We start from the raw sequence: 18,179 nt of genomic DNA on the forward strand, positions 1-18,179 counted from the left end.
CACCACGACAAAAGTGTTGCCCGTCATGTCGCTCGAGGAGAGATTGACCAAGATTCGGGAAAACCCGAAGCTGCAGGGCATGCAGCAGGTAAGTTGTTCTTCTGCGAATTTATATGTGGACTGGCGTTGACGTGCGCAGACGCATGTGGTGCTCTCAGCCCTCGAAGATACGCTGCGCCTGCAAAAGTCCGAGTTCACCCCAACAGCCTACTTTGCCGCGTTATTGGCGCTCCTCGGCCGCCAGATCACTGCCCAGGGCATTGTGAACAAGGACACTGCGACGGCCGTCATCTACCTCCTCGACCTCATCACGCCCAATGTCCCCGCCCCGCTGCTGCGCTCCAAGTTTAGCGAGATCCTCACGAGCATTGCGCCCGCCCTCACGCACGAAGACGCCGATGCGCCGCTACTACGATCGTCGATAGGATGTCTGGAGTCGCTGCTGGTGGTGCAGGATGCGCGGGCTTGGGAGCTGCCGGCCGCGCAGGTCAGCCCACGCAGGGCTGTTGCGGGTCTGCTGCAGATCGCCGTGGACCACAGGCCGAAAGTCAGGAAGCGCGCACAGGATGCACTGGCGAAGGTGCTGGCGAACCCGCCCCCGAGCCCCTCGCTCGATCACCCTGCGGCAGACATGTGCGCTGAGACTGGGCTGAAGATGCTGAGCGACATCGCCGAACTCGCGGCAAAGTCGAAGAAACACAAGGGCAGCAAGGACGCTCAGAGCAAGGACCCGGACCTCATACACTCACTGCAGCTCATCAAGACGATTGCGACATCGTCTGGCGGCTGGCCGAGCAGGAAGATCGACGTATTGTGCGAGCTCTTGTTGAACATCTCCAAGTCGAGCAACGAATTTTTGACCATGGCCGCATTCGACATCTTTGAGGTCATCTTCGCGGGCATGGCCGACGAGCTTGCGTCTGCGAAGCTTCCCCGTCTTCTCGAAGTCATTTCTGAACTACAGCCCTCGAAGAACGACTCGCAGCTGCTGCCACCGTGGATAGCAGTTTTATCGCGAGGCTACGAAGTCTCCGCCCAGATTGAACCTGAAGACACGTTCGCGAAGCTGCCCGAGCTGTTCACCAGCATCTCCGAGTTCCTCACTTCCTCGTCGCACAACATCCGCATATCCGCTTCCGAGGGCTTGATCTCGTTCCTCGCCAACATGATCCCCGAGAGCGTTATTCTTGAGCCGTCAGTATGGGACGAGAAGATCTTGGAGAAGATTGCAAAGGCTGCACAGAACCTGCTGAGCGTCAAGTTCCAGGCTGCCTGGATGGAGGTCTTTAACGTGATATCTGCCATGTTCGAGACGCTTCGATGGCGTTCAGATCCCATTCTCAGATCGGCTCTGAAGACCGTTGGCGAGTTGAGAGGCAACGAGAGTTTCGCTGGCAAGAAAGAGGCTGACGCTGTCATCTCGAGCGCTATCGCTGCCATGGGTCCGGATGTCGTTCTTGAGATCCTGCCATTAAACCTTCCGCGACCACCGCCGGGACAAACAGGTAGGGTATGGATGCTACCCCTTCTTCGCGATTCGGTTCACAACACCAAGTTGGCACACTTCCGGACTGAAATGGTGCCGCTAAGCGAGCAGCTCTATCAACGAGTCATCGATCATGGCACACGAGAGAAGACGATGGAGATCAAGGTCTTCGAGACAGTCGTACAGCAGATCTGGTCGATACTGCCCGGATACTGCGACTTGCCATTGGACCTGGTCGAGGCTTTTGATCAGACCTTCTGTGAAATGTTGGCAAATTTGCTCTACGGACAGGCTGATCTGAGGACGGATATCTGCAGAGGGCTGCAAAACTTGGTTGACAGCAACAAAGTGATTGTGGAACTAGATGGCATAGAGGATCTTGTAGCCCAAGCACGGATCTCCAAAGCTGATGCTAAGAAGAACCTTGAGCATTTGGGAGGGTTTGCGAGCAACATGCTTGCTGTGCTCTTCAATGTGTACAGCCAGACCTTGCCCCAGTATCGAGGTACTATCCTGAGGACGATCAACGCGTACCTCAGTATCACTCCTGAGAAGGCAAGTTCACTCGAGTATGGCTAGAAACGCAACTAACAGGATGTAGGAGCTCATGGAGACTTTTGAACGCGTTGCAACAAGCCTCGAGGTTTCAGTCCCAGAAACTGGATTCCAAACACAAGCAGACAAGCAAAAGCAAGCCACCGGTCAGAACAAGATGCCGCCAATGAGCCACACTCTTATGGACTTGATCATCACCATTTCTCTCTACCTCCCGCGAGACAGCTACGGCTCGCTCTTCCGCATGGCTGAAATCATGATCAACAAGGACAACGACCCGCAGCTGCAGAAGAAGGCGTACAAGCTCATTCCTCGTCTCGCAGAGTCTGAAATGGGTAGACATGCGCTGAAGGAACGTAATGCCGAGCTTCAACAGCTCTTGCTCAACAGTGCAGAGAAGGCATCGGCGCCTGCGCGAAGGGATCGTTTACTCGCGATCCTGCAAGTCATCGAGTCTCTGCCCCAGACTGATCTCCATTTCATTCCAGCGATCCTTTCTGAGGTCGTCATATCTGCGAAAGAGACCAACGAAAAGGCACGAGAGGCGGCATACAACCTGCTTGTCGCGATGGGCGAAAAGATGGCTGAGGGAGGCCAGGTTGTGCAGACCAAGGTACCCAACATGCCTGCTGACGCGCCAACTGTAGAAGCGTCGCTTGAAGAGTACTTCACCATGGTGTCAGCCGGTCTGGCAGCTTCTACTCCCCACATGATTTCGGCATCCATCACTGCGGTAACGCGAATATTGTACCAGTTCTACACACGGATATCGAACGACACGATTACAAACCTGCTCGAGCTCATGGATATGTTCCTCCAGAACCCGAACCGCGAGATTGTGCAGAGTGTGCTAGGCTTTGTCAAGGTCGAAGTCATCTCCCTTCCAGAATCTCTTGTCCGTCCACGCCTGAAGACGCTGCTTACGAACCTGATGGTGTGGAGTCACGAGCACAAAGCGCATTTCAAAGCCAAGGTGAAGCACATTGTCGAGCGCATGGTACGAAAATTCGGCGCCGAGGAAGTCGAACGTGCTTGTCCCGCCGAAGACCGCAAGCTCATCGTCAACATCCGCAAGACGCGCGAGCAGCGTAAAAAGAGAAAGCAGGCAGCCGAGGAAGAAGGCGAGGCACCAGCAGAAAAGCCAAAGGGCAAGTTCGAAAGCGAATACGATCAAGCCGTGTACGGCAGCGAGAGCGAAGACAGCGCAGCCGATTCCGAAGACGAGTTCGTCAAGTCACAGAGCAAGCAACAGCAAGGCAAGAAGGGCGGCCAAACCTACATTGTCGAAGACGAGGACGAGCCGCTCGACCTGCTGTCCAAACGCGCCCTCGGCAATATCTCCTCGACTAAACCGCTCCGCCAACGCAAAGCACCCCAGAGAATGAAGGCGCAGACAAACGAAGACGGGAAACTCATCCTCGGCGCATCCGATGACGAAGACGCGCCCAAGTCCAAGTCTAAGAAGAACGCCGACGAGGATGTCCTCATGGATATTGACGAACAGACTACATCCCTCGAAGCCGGTATCAACGCTTACGTCGACGCGATCCGCGGTCGTGACGCAGCGCAACGCGGGCAAAAGGGTAAGCTGAAGTTCAGCAACAAGAAGCGGGACGATGATGAGATGGATGTTGACGACGGCGACGAGGCGGAGGCCAGGAAGGCGAAGTCTGGCAGCGGGATGGGGAGGGGCAGTAGCCAGCGGAAGGGACTGGGCGTTGAAAAACAGAGGGGTGCGAGCGGAGGAGGCAGAGTGGAGAAGAGTTGGGGTTCGAGAGGGCGGGGAGGAGGAGGAGGAGGTAGAGGCGGAGGAATGAGGGGTGGTGGTGGTGGTGGTGGACGAGGTGGAGGACGGGGTGGCTCGAGGGGTGGCTCAAGGGGCGGCGCAAGAGGTGGCGCGAGGGGTGGTGGAAGGGGATTCTCACGCAACTAGTGTTGTTGATCATGGTGTGAGGCAAAATATCGGCGTCGGATTGATTTTTTTACTACGTATGAAGAAATAGATACCATTCTCTGTGATGCAAACATACTCTCTGCGCAGAAAAAAAGCATGTCACGTTCCATATAATTGGGGAGATTCAGGCTCAAAACAATGCAATGCAGTTCGGACCGAGAAACCTGCGTTCCAGACTTCCCAGTCACCAGCCCCATCCGCTTGACCTGCATTTTGAAGAAGCAAACACACCCATCATCATCAGCAGCAGCAGCAGCAGCAGCAGTAGTAATCTCACCATTCCAGACCGTTGGACATTGCGAACATGAAAGCGTCTTCGGTAGTGGCCGGTCTCTCGTCCAATCGAAATACCAGGAACCAAGTTGCAGCGAAATCATGCAACAGCTTAACAACTACAACCAAGTTTAGTGTAAAAATCTTGTGCCTAAATTTTAAGCTGTATACGCCTTGCGTGCAGTTTAACAAATTGCAATTGTGTAGTTTTGCAGCTTGTAGGAGCCACAAAGAATGCAGCTTACTTCCCGCTTTTTTTGCAGTTGACCGAGAGGCCGGTCTAGCTAATCTCCCTCCGCCCATCTCTCTGAAACACCACACATCTCACTTCACCCGATTGATTAATCACGCGAAATTCCGCGCCCCGCTTTTCTTTCCAACGTCGCACCGCCCTGGGGGGGGGAATGGTGAATTACAATACACGTGCGTTGCCCTCGTCTCAAACACACGCACGCGCTATGCTAGGTCGAGGCTGGCGCGCGATGTGAAACAGGTACCGAGCACGTCGTTGGATCGCGTGTAACCTTGCGCGTCGACGAACCGGGAAAGACAGACGGCGCAGCGCAAATGCGGATCAACGGCGTTGCGTGGACGCGATGACGTGCGCGTTTAGGCGGCGGCGGTGTGTGTGGGGAGCGCCGCGCAAGTGAGCGACGAGGCTGTGTGCTAAGGAATACAGAGATGGTCGGCTTGTTCCTTGCGCATGCGCATCCTTGTCGTTGTCTGGTTACCTACCTAGCGATGGGATGGGTGTTTGAGTGGGAAATCTCCGTTATCGCCTGGGGTGGTAACGTAGCGTAGCGTGGCATGGGGGTGGGAGATTCGTTGACGATGGACTGGACTGGACTGGACTGAACTGAACTGGGGAGGGCAGGCGGTGGGATGAGTGGAGGGAAGGGGACGCGTTGTTTCATTTCGATTTTGAGGGCGAGGGTTGGGGGTGTGATTGGTGATTTGAGGGGGGACATGGTTGTTTGATTACGATGGTATGCTGTTCTGTTTGTACGCCGAGTGACTGACTGACTGATTGATTGACTTGCGGGAGATGAGATCTAAATGAGTAGTAGATGGTGGGGATGGGGATATAAGAAGGCCCCTTCCATCGCCGAATGTAAGTCCATTCTTGATACCATATCATATCATAATACTCACACAGGCTCTGCTCTGTACACACTCTTTTACACACGCGCTCTCTCTCTCTGTCTCTATCTTTGATCTTAATCCACCGTCAAACTCTTCCGTCAATCGAATCTTCGTAATTCTAAACAACCCAATCCAACCTCAACCGCAAACATGAGATTCTCCATCATCGCCGCTTCTTTCATCGCCGCTGTGGCCGCCCAGTCCAGCGCTGTCGTCGACGAGACCTGCTCGGCTATCAGCACCATCACCGTGACTGCGTAAGCTCCTCCCTCCCACTTCCCACTTCCCACCCAGTTTCTAACCCCCCATAGAACCATCACGGCCTACCCCTCGCACACGCCCTCCGCCCCCGGCTCCCTCACCGTCCCCTACCTCACCAGCGCCGTCTCCGTGCCCCTCGGCGGCACCGCCGCGCCCTACCCGTCCGTCGCTGTTTCCGTCCCCGCGGGCGGCGTCGCGAGCCCCGTTCCCTCTGGCACTGCGGCCGCGTCCGGTACGGGTTCGTACTCGGCTCCTACGTCGGAGTTTACGGGTGCGGCTAGTGGGTTGAAGGTCGGTGCTGCGGCTTTTGCGGGTGTTGTTGCTATGATGTTGTAGGTTGTTGGTTGATGGATGGATGGGGTGGTGTGGGGGTGAATGGGAGGGGAAGGGGGAAGAGATGGTGGATGTTGTTGTGTATACCCTTTTTGATAGACGGTGTTTAGTTTGGAGGTGAAGATATTCGGTGTTTTTATTCTATTCTGTTGGTGAATTAGCTCAGTGATGTTTGTGTATTGATCTTTGAGTGATGGAGAATAAGTCGATACTTCGCTGCGCTAGCACTCTAAAGTAAAGCATGTCTTGGTGTTTAGCAGGCTTAATCGCGTGTACGTTTGTTGATATTCGTCCCGTCTACTTACTGACGTAGATCTTGCGGCGGGCAATATGTATCGCGAAGATGAGAGGGTTTGGTTGGTGAACTGATTTGGCATTGCAGTAACCCAACGCTCTACACACATAATCAGCTAACAAGAGGGCCCTGCTCCTCCTTAGTCACAAGCCACAAAATCTTCCCAAATCTACCCCATTCACAACGCCCAAACACCAAGCTTTACCCAGAAACACACCCTACTTCACCCTCCCCATAATAGTCCCTGCCTCCATCCCCCCCTCACCCGCACTCAGCGCCGCCTTCGCCTTAACCGCATTCAACATGCTCCTCTCAAAATCATCCCTAGACCTCAGTACGGCCTCCACCCACCCAATATGCAAATCACGATACGCCTCCTTAAACTCCTCATACACAAACGGCACCTGCGCCTTCTCCATCTGAATAAGATTGAGGAACGACTCCACCACGCGCCATCGCTGCACGATATCACGCCCCTGGTCCCCATACGCCTTGAAGAACTCAAAAACAGGGATAAGATCGTCGCGCAGCTTGCCATCAAACGGATCCGCGCGCCTGAACTTAGCCGATTTATTGCGCACAGCGGAGAGGTACTGGACGAGGAGTTCGTCAGCGAGGGAGTCGATGAGGATATCGCGGAGAGTGCGATGAATCTGGTCCTCAAAGTCGCCGAGGTAGTCTTTGAAAGTCGTTATAATACTCGCCATATCCGTGCGCTTGTACCAATCGGGCGTGAAGAAAACGGGCAGGATGGTTTTGAAGTCCACGATGAAGATGAGCTCGCAGAAGACTTTAATGCAGTGCGACGAGATGTCGATGTATCCGTTTTGCAGCTCCTCGGTCTGGGATTTGTAGCGGTCGGCGAGGTAGGCGGGGGAGACGAGGGGTTCGACTTCGCGGGCGAAGACGGCGACGAAGGAGGCGCGTCCGTGGAAGTCTTCGTCGTCGATGCAGATTATCTGGTCGTTTGCGATGGCGATGAGCCATTCTTGGAAGACGGCTACGCCGTCTTCGGATTGCGTCGGGTTGGGGCCTGTGTATCTGGCCTTTTCGTCGTCGATGAGCTGCGTCCACCCGCGTTGACGGGATATCAGGGCGCGGAACATGGCGTCTACTACGCCCTCGGCTACGTCGGCGCGCTCGCTGCTGGCTGCTACGGAGAGGTTCTGACTTAGCATTGTCCATACGTCGCCGAGTGACTTCGTCTGGAAGATGCCGTCTGGATTAATCTCATAAGCGTTCTTGTCTTGGTCTTGGAAGGCTTTCCTGTCTTGCGAGTTGATGCGCTCCATGTACTGGTCGACGGCGTTGATGATGACCTGGCGGTAGGTGCGGATCAGTTCAGGACCGCGGTTGTCGATGACATGGGGCTCCAGCTCTTCTTCTGGAAAGCCCAGTTTCTTCATCTTCAGGTAGTATTTGTCCACCCAGTTGATGACGGCGAGGAGGTACTGCGGCCCCAGAGCTTCGTCTTCGGCCAGCTTCATGAGGAAGTCGTGCATCTGCCGGTGATAGATGTTGGTGTACGTCTGGAAGATCTTCCACTTCTTAGGCATCAGACCAACCATGCCCAGCTTGACAGTGTTGAGGTTGTTGAAGAACCACTTGAAGTACTTTTCGATCTTCTCCGGGTCCTCGTCAAACTTCTCCCTCGCCTCATCCATGTTCGCTGCGCAGACGTATTCAATTGCCTGGATGAACTTGTCCTTGTAGCCGCGCCGTTCCTTGGGTCCGGCAGAAATGGACTGGAAGCGCGAGGCGAGGTCTTTGTACTCGCGTTGGGCGTCTTGTAGGGCCTGGACTTTCTTGTCCGTCTTCTCCTCCTCCTCGACGATGATTGCCAGCCTGACGACTAGCCCCTCGTTGCCCGACTGGACCAGCTCGATCAAGTTTATGCACGCCTCGCCAATGTGCTTGTCGAACCACTCCACAACGTCGTCCAGGCGCACAAACAGGTCCTGGACTGTGACGCCATTCTCAAGGGTCAAGTTGTCGATGAGCTCGGTGGAGGCATCGGCGGTCGTCTTGATCTGGCGCATAGCCTCGTCGCGAATATCCCGCAACTGAGTAAGACCATGGTGAATATGCAGCAGGTTGGGCTGGTTAGCCGGGTCCTCGTCGTCGCGTGCGAGGAGGAACTCGAGCTTCTCCAGACGGTCCTCAAAAGACTGGATGTCATAGCGCATCTTCTCGACCGACTCGAAGTTCTTGTGCGTCTGGGCGACGAGGTTGATGTGGGGGAAGTCCTGGATCATGTTCTGGGCCTCTGCGCACAGCTTGTCGATCTTCATCATCTCGTCCTTGATCAGATTGACGGTGCGCTGGCCGTCGGTGATGCTCGTCATGCCCGCCTGCGTCAGTTCCAGCTGCTCCTTCAGCCCGTGGCGCAGCTGCCCGTCGACGGCGGCCTTTTTGCGCGTGAACTCGGCCTTGAGGGCGGGGATCTTGTCGAGGTCCTCCGGGTGCCGCAGCAGCTCCGCGAGCTTGGCTGTCGCCGACTCGACATCGCCCATGGTTCTGCAGTGGAAGGCGATCCGGGGGTCATGGGTTCATGGTGGGGTGGATGCAACTCGACTCCCTCGACGTGTTGGTATTGGTGTTCGTGTACGTGTCTGTGTTCGTGGTCGGACTCGGACGTGTCTGGTAGTCTAGTAGTCTGGGGATGCGGAACACTAGCGCATGCGGCGCAAGAAAGTCCCCGCCTCGAGATCCAAATTCGTGATTCACCCGCCAACACATCCCACATTCACAGCACACACACACACACACACACCTCCACCATGGCAGACGAAGAGCTGAACCTCTACGACGAGGTGGAAATCGAAGACTGCTTCTACGACAAGACGCTGCAGATCTACCACCACCCGTGTCCGTGTGGCGACCGCTTCGAGATCTCCCTTGCCGACATGCGAGACGGCGAGGACATTGCGCGCTGCCCCAGCTGCAGCCTGATGATTCGTATAATCTTCGACGAGGTATGCGCTCTGATTTTGTTGGTTTTTGTGTGAGTACTGACACGGCATAGTCCGACCTTCCTGCTGAAAAGACGGATGCGCCTCAGAGCGCTGCTATTGCCGCGTAAATTCATACATAAAACACATCTACGGCGTTGCATAGGACAGGCGTTTGGGCGGGATTTTGGTATACCATAGACTGGGAGCATGTGTATGGGATACGGCAGGAAAGCTTGCCATATCGCTATAATACACCTGAATCATGACTGCCGCCTCTTACACGCATAAGGAGTAGCAGTCAAACACCACATTTACTCTTCATCTTTGAGTGTCGTCCATCAGCGCGGAACTTCATCATCCACGCTCAAATCCACGCCGAGTTCCTTCCTCAGAATATCCGTGAGCGAACTGCCATCCCTCAAGTACACCCAGTCTTCGCCTCCACCACCCTCCTTATGATCCTGTCCCTCCTGCACAAGCGCCCAGTCGAAGCGCTTCGGCCCTGATATCGGCGAGCTGAGCCAGATCTGCTTATTCGGGGGCTGTTTGTTGAGCACATAGCTCTGGTTCTTGGTCGTGAGTTCGATATTCAAGACGCCAGCCTACAAAAAGCACCATTAGCCCACATCCCCATCACATCTCTCACACTGAAAAAAACATCGCCATACCGAGTAATCCACCTCGATATCCGGGCTCTTCTCCTGCTGCTCCTCCAGCCGCGCAACCAACTCCTCCAAATACGCGTCGGCGCGCTCGTGGAACTCTTCCTCCGTGATGGTCGCTGGCACGGCAGCGTGGTCGTGCTCCTCGCTCTCCTTTGGCGCTGGGTTCTCCGTCTCGGGCATGATGCCAACCCTCATGTTCATTGAGGAGTGGAAGGGCCGAATCGCACCAGCGGCGTTGTTGACGCGGAAGCTCAGCGTTGCAGGAGCTCGGCCGATGACGCAATTGGCAGGTGTTTGGGCGCGCAGCGGAGCGCGGACGGTACGGCGGAGGGCCGCGCTGCTGAATCTGGTGACGGACTTCATGGCGGGGGGGATGCGAGATGGATTGTGTGTGGTGGGTGTGTGTGGGAGAGGTGTTGCTTGCGGGGGAGAGCGGAGGTGCGATACAATGCAATGCAAGCTATGGAGCTAGACCACGTCCACGTACCTCCCCGCAACAACGCAACGCGACTTGCACACCAACATCTAAATATCCAAACATTGCAAAACAACCAACAACCACAACCATGATAAACGCAGTCCTAGTCTTCAACAACGCAGGCCAACCCCGCCTAACGAAATTCTACACCCAACTAGTCCGTCCCCCATCCCATCCCATCTCCCCATCCTAACAACCTCCAAGGAAACATCCGTCCAACAACGTCTAATCTCCGAAATCTTCACCCTAGTCGCCAACCGCCCCCCCTCAGCCTGCAACTTCCTGCCCCTCCCGCCCCTCCTCGCCAGCACATCAAAATCCTCAACCCCCTCAACCCCCCACAACGACACCCCCAGCCTAGTAACCTACCGCCACTACGCAACCCTGTACTTCATCGTAATCAGCACGTCCACCGAGTCGCCGCTCGCGCTGCTCGATCTCATACAAGTCTATGTGCAGGCCCTGGATGGCTTGTTTGAGAATGTGTGTGAGCTGGATTTGATTTTTAATTTCGAGACGCTGCATGCGGTGCTGGGGGAGATGGTTGTGGGTGGGGTGGTCGTGGAGACGCAGCTTGAGAGGGTGGTGGAGGGGGTGAGGAGTCAGGGGCGGGTGGCGAAGAGGCCGGTTAATGAGGGGAAGGGGATGGGGTTTGGGGGGTTGGGGAGGGGGGAGGGGGGGGTCTGGGCGGGGCGGTGAGTGGGATGAAGGGTGGAGGGAGGTGTTTTTATACCCGTGTTGGTGGGATGTTGGGGTGGGTGGGTTGCGCAAGAAGGGCTGGGTTCGCGGACTTGCGACGGTGAAAAGGAGATTTGCGCGACAGAGCAAGACGAGTCTTGCAAGAGCAAAAGTGCTTGTATCAGCATTCGAAATGTGTGGGGTAGGATAATTTAGAGACGTAGCGATTGTAAGAGCAACGAATGACAAAGGATAAGATACATATGACCATTTCACAGGAGTGAGATCGAATGAAGTTGATTGTCAATTCCGCCGCCTGAAGAAGACGACTATGCTGCCTGCTATCTACAATTCCGAGTATCCAAAGAAAAGAAAAATGCATGTCGAGGACTCGTCCATCCAGCCTTCCTTGACCCATCCAGGACCATATAACCATTCAAACGCCGTAACATGCTAAACCCAATCCCAGCCTATGCGCTAAAACGCTTTTATCAAAACAACACGCCCATCTCAACGATAACAAAAAGAAGTCTACTCCATGAGTTCAACCGGCGGCCTCGCAGTGCTGGTGTTCTTCCCCTGCGCCTTCTGGCTCGCGATTGGGCCTTCGACACCCTCCATGGCGTCCGGTGTTATAGCTGCTGGGATCTCCGTGGTATCTTCAACGGCGATAGCGGGCAGATTGGGCGAGTCGCCATGGTCGTCGGGGTGGTAGACTATTGTCGAGCTGCCTGTTCGTCTCCGCCTGATAACCGGACTTGTCTCTGGGTTCCCATCTTCTGTTGTCGGCGAGGGCGCATCGTAGGGGTTTGCGTGCGCGTGGAGTCGTGCTAGTGCGGTGGCGAGATCCTCAGCGTGGACGATTTTGTTTGGGGCGCCTTCGTCTTTGACTTCCCAGCCCATGGGCGGACTTGGCGGTGGGGAGATGAAGAACAGCTTGTCGGATTTGGGGAGGGGCAGGTGCTGGTCTGAGGGGTTCAGCGGCGTGTTGAGCCCGAAGTACACGCGGATGCGATAGCCCATGATGGATTCGCCATCGAGCGTCTGCCGGATCTGGATGGCGGATTCGATGTCGAAGAAGGAGACTACTATGCGGCGGAAGGACTTTAGCGGGGCCCAGGTGTGGATTTTTGCGTGTTGGTTAATTGTTTCGCGGATTTCGGTGAGCGTGTTGAACTGGAAGATCTCGGGCGCGTTGAGGTTCTGGTGGCTGTTAGTTTTTGTGGGTGGACGGATGGGTTGGGCGAGAATACATACGGTGATTATGAGTGTGTTGGAGGGAGGAGAGGGCTCTATGAGGGGAGGTAGGCTGGACAGGTCGAGAGATAGCGGTGATGCCCTGCCAGATGATGCTCTCGAGCGCTGTGGTGAGGGAATAGTGGCTTGCATGTTTGCAATCATTTGCGCCGGAGTCGAAGATGCTGAGAAAGTCTGTTTGGTGAGTGGCTGGTGTGTGGGTTGAGGGCCAGAGTAGACAGCCGACGGTGTCTTATATCAAGCTCGCCTTCCGACGGCGTTGGGATCGCTCCAAGGTGCTCCGCCTCAATAGACAAAGTTCCGAGACATGGGCCAATGACATACGTCACAAGCGTCTTCTGGCCCTTTGCACTGCCCCGCGTCACTCTACGCGCACAGTGGTGCCGGCAGTTCCCTGGCTGGCCAGATGATTGACTGAGAAGATGCTAGATGCGCCGAGCACGGGATGGCTTTCAAACACACAACTCAGCCTCGAAAACGCCGTCCACCACTTGCATCGGAGTTTCCGTGAGCTGCACAGTGGCATCTCGGGACTTTTGCCGCATTATCCTTACTGCGGGATGCACGACATGCACAGGGATGCAACTGTGACCATTTCTTTGGCCGTGTATCGCCCCTATCGTGACCTTTTTTCTTTTACAAGTAAAACCTGGATAGACGAGCCATGTAGTGTTGGGCATGGATCACTTGCGACATAGCCATAGGCGCTCTGGCTCGCCTGACCACACGGACGAAGAAAGCAATAGCTGGAAAGAAGCCTCGCGGTCTGTTGACGCCGTGGCGCTGCAATCAATCACTTTCCAAGAGCTTCACGGTATACCGAAAGGAGCATGCATATCTTGTGAATCGACATCTTCTTTGGCGATGGCAACCCCAATGTTTCATGTCTGTGGCGCAGTCAGCCACTCCGCATCAGGCTAGTCTTCCGGGCGACTTTGAAGCTCCCGACTCCAGAATCTTTGGAACAGCCTCGACAGCTCAACACCAGCTCGTCAACCCGCCAACCCACCGACACGTCGCTCTCAGCCTCCCATCCCAGTCGCCCCACTCCCCCTACCCACATCACCAACCTGAAACCGCTCAGCCCGCACATCCACGAAGCCAGCACGCGATGGACTACGACCCCGAAGGCGGCGCAATCAATGTGCGCTTCCTCCAGGTACACTGCCCGCCCTCGACAGCACCGCATCGCACCACTGACTCAGCCATGTAGGCGGACAGCCAGCGCGCCCACTTCATCGTGCAGAACTTCAACCTCGAGACGGCCAACTCGCTGCGGCGCGTCATGCTCGCCGAGATCCCCACGCTCGCCGTCGACGTGGTCGAGGTCATGGACAACACATCGGTCCTCGCCGACGAGTTCGTCTGCCACCGTCTGGGCCTCATCCCGCTGAGCGCAAGGGGCGTCGACGACCTGCTGTACTCGCGCGACTGCGACTGCGAAGGCTACTGCGATCAGTGCTCCGTCGTGCTCACCCTCAACGCGAAATGCACAGGCAGCGAGATCATGAAGGTGTTTGCGCGGGACCTGGTTATTGAGAGCAACAGACCAAACGACGAGGTGGGTCGGCCAGTCATCACCGATGCAGAGGGCACGGGCAGCTGTATTGTGAAGCTGCGGAGGGGCCAGGCCATACACATGCGGTGCATCGCGAAGAAGGGCATCGCAAAGGAACACGCAAAGTGGGCGCCAAGTGCGGCGATAGGCTTTGAATATGACCCAGCCAACAAGCTGCACCACCTGGACTACTGGCACGAGGAAGACGCGGAGAAGGAGTGGTACGTCCATTCCAACCCCTAGCCATACTAGAAAAAAGAACATTGCTTAATACTAACCCCCCACACCCAGGCCCAAAGACAACGACCGCATCAACCTCGACGGCGGCCCCCCCAACCCCGACGAACCCTTCGACTACACCGCCGCCCCAACCCGCTTCTTCTACGACGTCGAAACAGTCGGCGGCCTCGACCCCGACCAGATCGTCATCGAGGGCATCAAGACCCTGCAGACCAAGCTCGCCGGCATCATCAACGAGCTGTCGGGCGGCGCCCCAGACGGCGATTTCGCAGGCGCTCAGTCCCCCACCCTGAATGGCGCGGGCTTTGGCGGCCAGGATGCTGGGTACACGACGCCTGGGTATGGCGGGGCGAGTCAGTGGGGGGGTGCGGGCGCGGCGGGTGGGACTACGCCGTATGGGGCTACGCCTTATGGGCAGAGTTGGTAGGTTGGTGTGGAAGTGGGATTTGCATGGTTGGCGTTTAAAAGGGCGTTGAGCGGGGGGGGCTGCATGTATAGCAGGGCAGTTTGTTATCCTCGGTTGAGTGGGTGATATATATATCAATTTGAATAAGAAGAGTCCGCTGATGATGTCTTTCGCAAAACTCACATACATGTGCAGTATTTGAGTAAGTAAGAGCTGGCAATGATTCGTCTCCTATCTATCCTACAACTCGTTCATCTACGTCTTGCTATCGTGACAGTGGTGTGTGGTTTCCGGCTCATGACTAGTATTACAATGTACAGATGCGCGACTCCCCCATCCAAAAGAGGCTACATGGCTTTTTTCTTTCCGAAACGCGGGCGTGAGAGGGGACTATATAAAAACATGTGTTGGCGTTGTACACGCCGGAAGAACGCCGGACTCCGTGTCTCGCCTCGACTTCATGCCAAAGACTGGCTAAAAGCACTCATACGCACATGACGAGATGTGGAAGTCGTCGTCGTCGGCCAGGGTTGATGCAGGGCGGAAAAGACCAGGCAAGCAAGGCAAAGCAACTTGTCTACGCATTCTTAACAACGCCCACCTTGGCAGGTCTCAAAACCCTCCCATTGAGCATAAACCCCTTCTGCTGCGTATGGAAGCACGTCCCATCCTCCTTATCCGGCTGCGGGGCCTGAAAGACCGCCTCATGCACATTAGGGTTGAACTTCTCCTTCGCATCGCTGGGGTCGAAGCGCTCGAGGCCGTGCTTCTTGAGGGTGGAGATGAGGATGCCGTCTGTCATTTTGATGCCGTCGTACAGGGTGGTGAGGTCCTTGTTGGCGGTGAGCGACTCGGGCGTGACGACGGAGAGGGCGCGGTCGAGGTTGTCGACTGACTCGACGATGTCGCGCGCGAAGCGTTGCAGGGCGAAGTCGCGTGCTGCGGTTACTTCGCGCTTGGTTTGGATCTGCAGGTTGCGGAAGTCGGCGACGGAGCGGAGGTATTTGTCCTGTGGTGGGTGCGTGGGTTAGTATGCGTGTGTGTGTGGATGTAGTGGGGGCGTTGGGGGCGTACCTTTAGGTCAATGATTTCTTTGTCCTTTTTCTCGAGGGATTCTTTCAGTTGGGCGGCTTCGCTGGGGGCTTCGTCCTTCTTCTCCGCCGCTTCGCCTTCCTTGGGCGCGGGGGCGTCGGAGTACCATCGCAGGGCGGGTGTGGATGTTGCTCGTGTGGCGCTGGCTTGGGCGACGGGTGTGAAGGGTGATGAGCGGCGGGCAGCCTGGCGCGAGGCACGGAGGATTGTTCTTTGCAGCATTGTGGATGGTGTGAAGATTGGGGGCGAATGCGAGGGTTGCGGGAGAGTTGATGGTAGACTATCGATGATGCGGGACTCTAAAAATTGCTTTGCATGGCCTGTGCCTTTGAGAGAACTGCAAGGAAAGTCAAGGGCCTCGGCTTCTACTCTTTTTGTTCCGAACCCCCTCCACCCCACCCACGAAATCGAGCTTTGATGGCATGATGCGTGATGCGCCCTTCGCCGTCCCTCCTCTTCCGCATACGCTCGAATGTCGCCCTCACCAAACATAACAGGTCCGACTTTGCGGCACACTCGCAGCGACCGCTAAAGGCAGCATACTATCGAGGAGGCACATCCCGAGCCGTCATCATCCAGCCGCAACATCTACCCACCTCCCGCGCAAAATGGCCGTCTATATTCCGCGAAATCATGGGGAGTGGCGATCCGTATGGACGGCAGCTAGACGGCATGGGCGCAGGCATCTCGAGTCTCAGCAAGATATGCCTCGTTGAACCGTATGGCGACGTCGTTGTAGGACGTAGGCGCGCAGGTTCTGGCGGTATTGATGATGCGCGGGCTAGAGCACAGGCTCTAGAAACGCAGGAGACTGGCGTCAAGGAGGTGGATCTCGACTACACGTTTGTTGGAATGGGCATTGAGAACGACGAGGTGGATGTCGCAGGCAACTGTGGGAACATGAGCAGCGCCATCGGTCCTTATGCGTACAATGCTGGTTTGCTTTCGCGGCAATTATACTCGGAGGGTGATGGAGAGGTCACGGTGAAGATACGGAACACAAATACTGGCAAGTTTATCGAATCGACGTTCGAGGTTACGGACGGCCAGGCAGCTGTCAAGGGTGACTACACTATCGACGGCGTATCAGGCACGGGCTCCAAGATCAAGCTAGACTTCCAGCATCCATACGGCAGCAAGACGGGCAGAGTCCTACCAACGGGGAGGAAAGTGGATAACATTGCCGGTTACAGAGTGTCTTGTGTCGACGGCGCAAACCCAGCGATTTTCATCCGCGCCGACGAAATTGGCGTAGACGGTACAATCCTGCCCAATGACTTCAACAGGCTGCCAGAAAAGCTCGCTCTCCTCGAGCGCATACGCAAGACCGCAGCCGTAGCCATGGGCATCGCAGCTACCGAAGACCTCGTCCCTCGCACAGTCCCGAAAATTGGCCTCGTATCCATGTCCTCGACCCACGCCGTGCTCTCGGGCCAAACACTCAAGACGCCGCAGATGGACCTTGTAGTCCGCTTCTTGTCAGACACGCAACCGCACCGTGCGATCCCACTCACAGCAGCTCTGACGACGGCCGTTGCTGCCCGCATCCCTGGAACCATTGTTGAGCAGTTGCTTGCTCCCGATCCAGTCATGGAGGATACTATTACCATCGGTCATGCAAGTGGGCGGCTGCAGGTTAATGCCATCATGGAAGAGAGTAACAGATCGATACCACTTAGTGCTACGGTTTATCGAACAGCGAAGCGATTGTTTGACGGGAATGTGTTTTGGACAGACAAGGGATTGGACAAGACTGAAGCTGATACCGGCTACGGTAACGACGGTAGGGGTGCGCTTGGTCTGGCATTTGTGCTCGAGAGCCGACAACAACAACAACTCCAGAATCCACCTGCCAAGCCGACACTGCACGAGGCTAAAGAACCGGACCTGGTCGAGCGAGAGACAGAAGCAGTCGCAATGCAAAAGGAGGAGGCGAGAACAGTCCCAGACACAAGGCAGGAAGCGGAAATGCCTCTGGGGAAAGAAGGGGAGGATCCAAGCCCGCTGGTCCCACCCTCAATATCCTACAGACCTCTGCAACGTGGTTCTCTGTTCACTGACACTACCATGCCGACACACCCACCAACCCCCTTAATAACCGCCATCACAGACCTGCAGACGCACCTCACGAAGCTCCTCGCCGACCCCAATCTCGCGACAAAGCCCTACCCACCCTACCTCGCCTCCGTCATTAAATCTTCGTTCGTCAGAATCGCAGACAATTCCGTTCCGATAACTCCACAGGGCGAGGAGTGGCAGAGATGGTCCAAGGGCTTGCATGTGCTGACAAAGGCCGACAGACATAGGCTGGATAAGGCGGCGAAGAAGAGAGAGAAGGCGCAAAAGAAAGTGGAGAAGCTGGCAAGAAAGACGGAATTAAGGAGGATAAGGGCAGAGAAAAAAGTGGGTGTTCATAAGCCGGAGGGGGGATTGAAGATTGAAGAGAAGGAAATGGGGGATGGGGAGACGGGAATGAAGGATGGGGAGACGGGAATGAAGGATGGGGAGACGGGAATGAAGGATGGGGAGACGGGAATGAAGGATGGGGAGA

General features: G+C 55.8%; 10 protein-coding genes across 10 annotated transcripts in view; 6 read left to right on the forward strand and 4 right to left on the reverse strand.

The window, feature by feature from the left end:
- Positions 1–10: 10 nt before the first annotated feature.
- P153DRAFT_421824 (NUC173-domain-containing protein) lies at positions 11–4,452 on the forward strand. Its single transcript, XM_033672335.1, has 4 exons — positions 11–88; positions 140–2,041; positions 2,088–3,897; positions 4,171–4,452. The coding sequence occupies exons 1-4, from the start codon at positions 26–28 to the stop codon at positions 4,401–4,403; spliced, it is 4,008 nt and encodes a 1,335-aa protein (XP_033525171.1). The 5' UTR covers positions 11–25; the 3' UTR covers positions 4,404–4,452.
- A 1,109-nt stretch (positions 4,453–5,561) lies between these two features.
- P153DRAFT_355622 (uncharacterized protein) lies at positions 5,562–6,008 on the forward strand (the record flags this gene model as incomplete). The annotated part of the gene is made up of 2 exons (XM_033666585.1): positions 5,562–5,668; positions 5,723–6,008. The coding sequence occupies 2 exons, from the start codon at positions 5,562–5,564 to the stop codon at positions 6,006–6,008; spliced, it is 393 nt and encodes a 130-aa protein (XP_033525172.1).
- Positions 6,009–6,123: 115 nt separating this feature from the next.
- On the reverse strand, positions 6,124–8,918 carry P153DRAFT_204815 (exocyst complex component Sec6). Its single transcript, XM_033662523.1, has one exon. The coding sequence runs from the start codon at positions 8,811–8,813 to the stop codon at positions 6,519–6,521; it is 2,295 nt and encodes a 764-aa protein (XP_033525173.1). The 5' UTR covers positions 8,814–8,918; the 3' UTR covers positions 6,124–6,518.
- A 162-nt stretch (positions 8,919–9,080) lies between these two features.
- On the forward strand, positions 9,081–9,382 carry P153DRAFT_374646 (zf-CSL-domain-containing protein; the record flags this gene model as incomplete). Its single annotated transcript, XM_033669531.1, has 2 exons — positions 9,081–9,275; positions 9,326–9,382. 2 exons carry the CDS (start codon positions 9,081–9,083, stop codon positions 9,380–9,382), a joined length of 252 nt encoding a protein of 83 aa, XP_033525174.1.
- On the reverse strand, positions 9,349–10,303 carry P153DRAFT_365438 (arabinogalactan endo-1,4-beta-galactosidase). The gene is made up of 2 exons (XM_033667825.1): positions 9,923–10,303; positions 9,349–9,856 (listed from the first exon to the last, which is right to left on the reverse strand). The coding sequence occupies exons 1-2, from the start codon at positions 10,280–10,282 to the stop codon at positions 9,593–9,595; spliced, it is 624 nt and encodes a 207-aa protein (XP_033525175.1). The 5' UTR covers positions 10,283–10,303; the 3' UTR covers positions 9,349–9,592.
- On the forward strand, positions 10,302–11,096 carry P153DRAFT_336657 (Adaptor protein complex sigma subunit; the record flags this gene model as incomplete). Its single annotated transcript, XM_033665713.1, has 2 exons — positions 10,302–10,554; positions 10,602–11,096. The coding sequence occupies exons 1-2, from the start codon at positions 10,486–10,488 to the stop codon at positions 11,094–11,096; spliced, it is 564 nt and encodes a 187-aa protein (XP_033525176.1). The 5' UTR covers positions 10,302–10,485.
- Positions 11,097–11,366: 270 nt separating this feature from the next.
- On the reverse strand, positions 11,367–12,715 carry P153DRAFT_365439 (calcineurin binding protein-like protein). Its single transcript, XM_033667826.1, has 2 exons — positions 12,333–12,715; positions 11,367–12,278 (listed from the first exon to the last, which is right to left on the reverse strand). The coding sequence occupies exons 1-2, from the start codon at positions 12,462–12,464 to the stop codon at positions 11,607–11,609; spliced, it is 804 nt and encodes a 267-aa protein (XP_033525177.1). The 5' UTR covers positions 12,465–12,715; the 3' UTR covers positions 11,367–11,606.
- Positions 12,716–13,443: 728 nt separating this feature from the next.
- Positions 13,444–14,557, forward strand: P153DRAFT_287112 (DNA-directed RNA polymerase subunit D; the record flags this gene model as incomplete). Its single annotated transcript, XM_033663509.1, has 3 exons — positions 13,444–13,491; positions 13,546–14,111; positions 14,182–14,557. The coding sequence occupies 3 exons, from the start codon at positions 13,444–13,446 to the stop codon at positions 14,555–14,557; spliced, it is 990 nt and encodes a 329-aa protein (XP_033525178.1).
- Positions 14,558–15,113: 556 nt separating this feature from the next.
- P153DRAFT_287414 (mitochondrial co-chaperone-like protein GrpE) lies at positions 15,114–15,850 on the reverse strand (the record flags this gene model as incomplete). The annotated part of the gene is made up of 2 exons (XM_033663529.1): positions 15,114–15,545; positions 15,611–15,850. 2 exons carry the CDS (start codon positions 15,848–15,850, stop codon positions 15,114–15,116), a joined length of 672 nt encoding a protein of 223 aa, XP_033525179.1.
- Positions 15,851–15,989: 139 nt separating this feature from the next.
- Positions 15,990–18,179, forward strand: part of P153DRAFT_312754 (DUF453-domain-containing protein) — a 2,685-nt gene continuing 495 nt past the window's right edge. Inside the window, exon 1 of the mRNA XM_033664856.1 lies at positions 15,990–18,127. Coding sequence (XP_033525180.1) covers positions 16,061–18,127 — 2,067 coding nt within the window. The 5' untranslated portion in view covers positions 15,990–16,060. The remainder of the gene's footprint in view (positions 18,128–18,179) is intronic.

This window comes from Dothidotthia symphoricarpi (assembly GCF_010015815.1).
Source record: "Dothidotthia symphoricarpi CBS 119687 unplaced genomic scaffold P153scaffold_7, whole genome shotgun sequence".
Classification (NCBI taxonomy): domain Eukaryota; kingdom Fungi; phylum Ascomycota; class Dothideomycetes; order Pleosporales; family Dothidotthiaceae; genus Dothidotthia; species Dothidotthia symphoricarpi.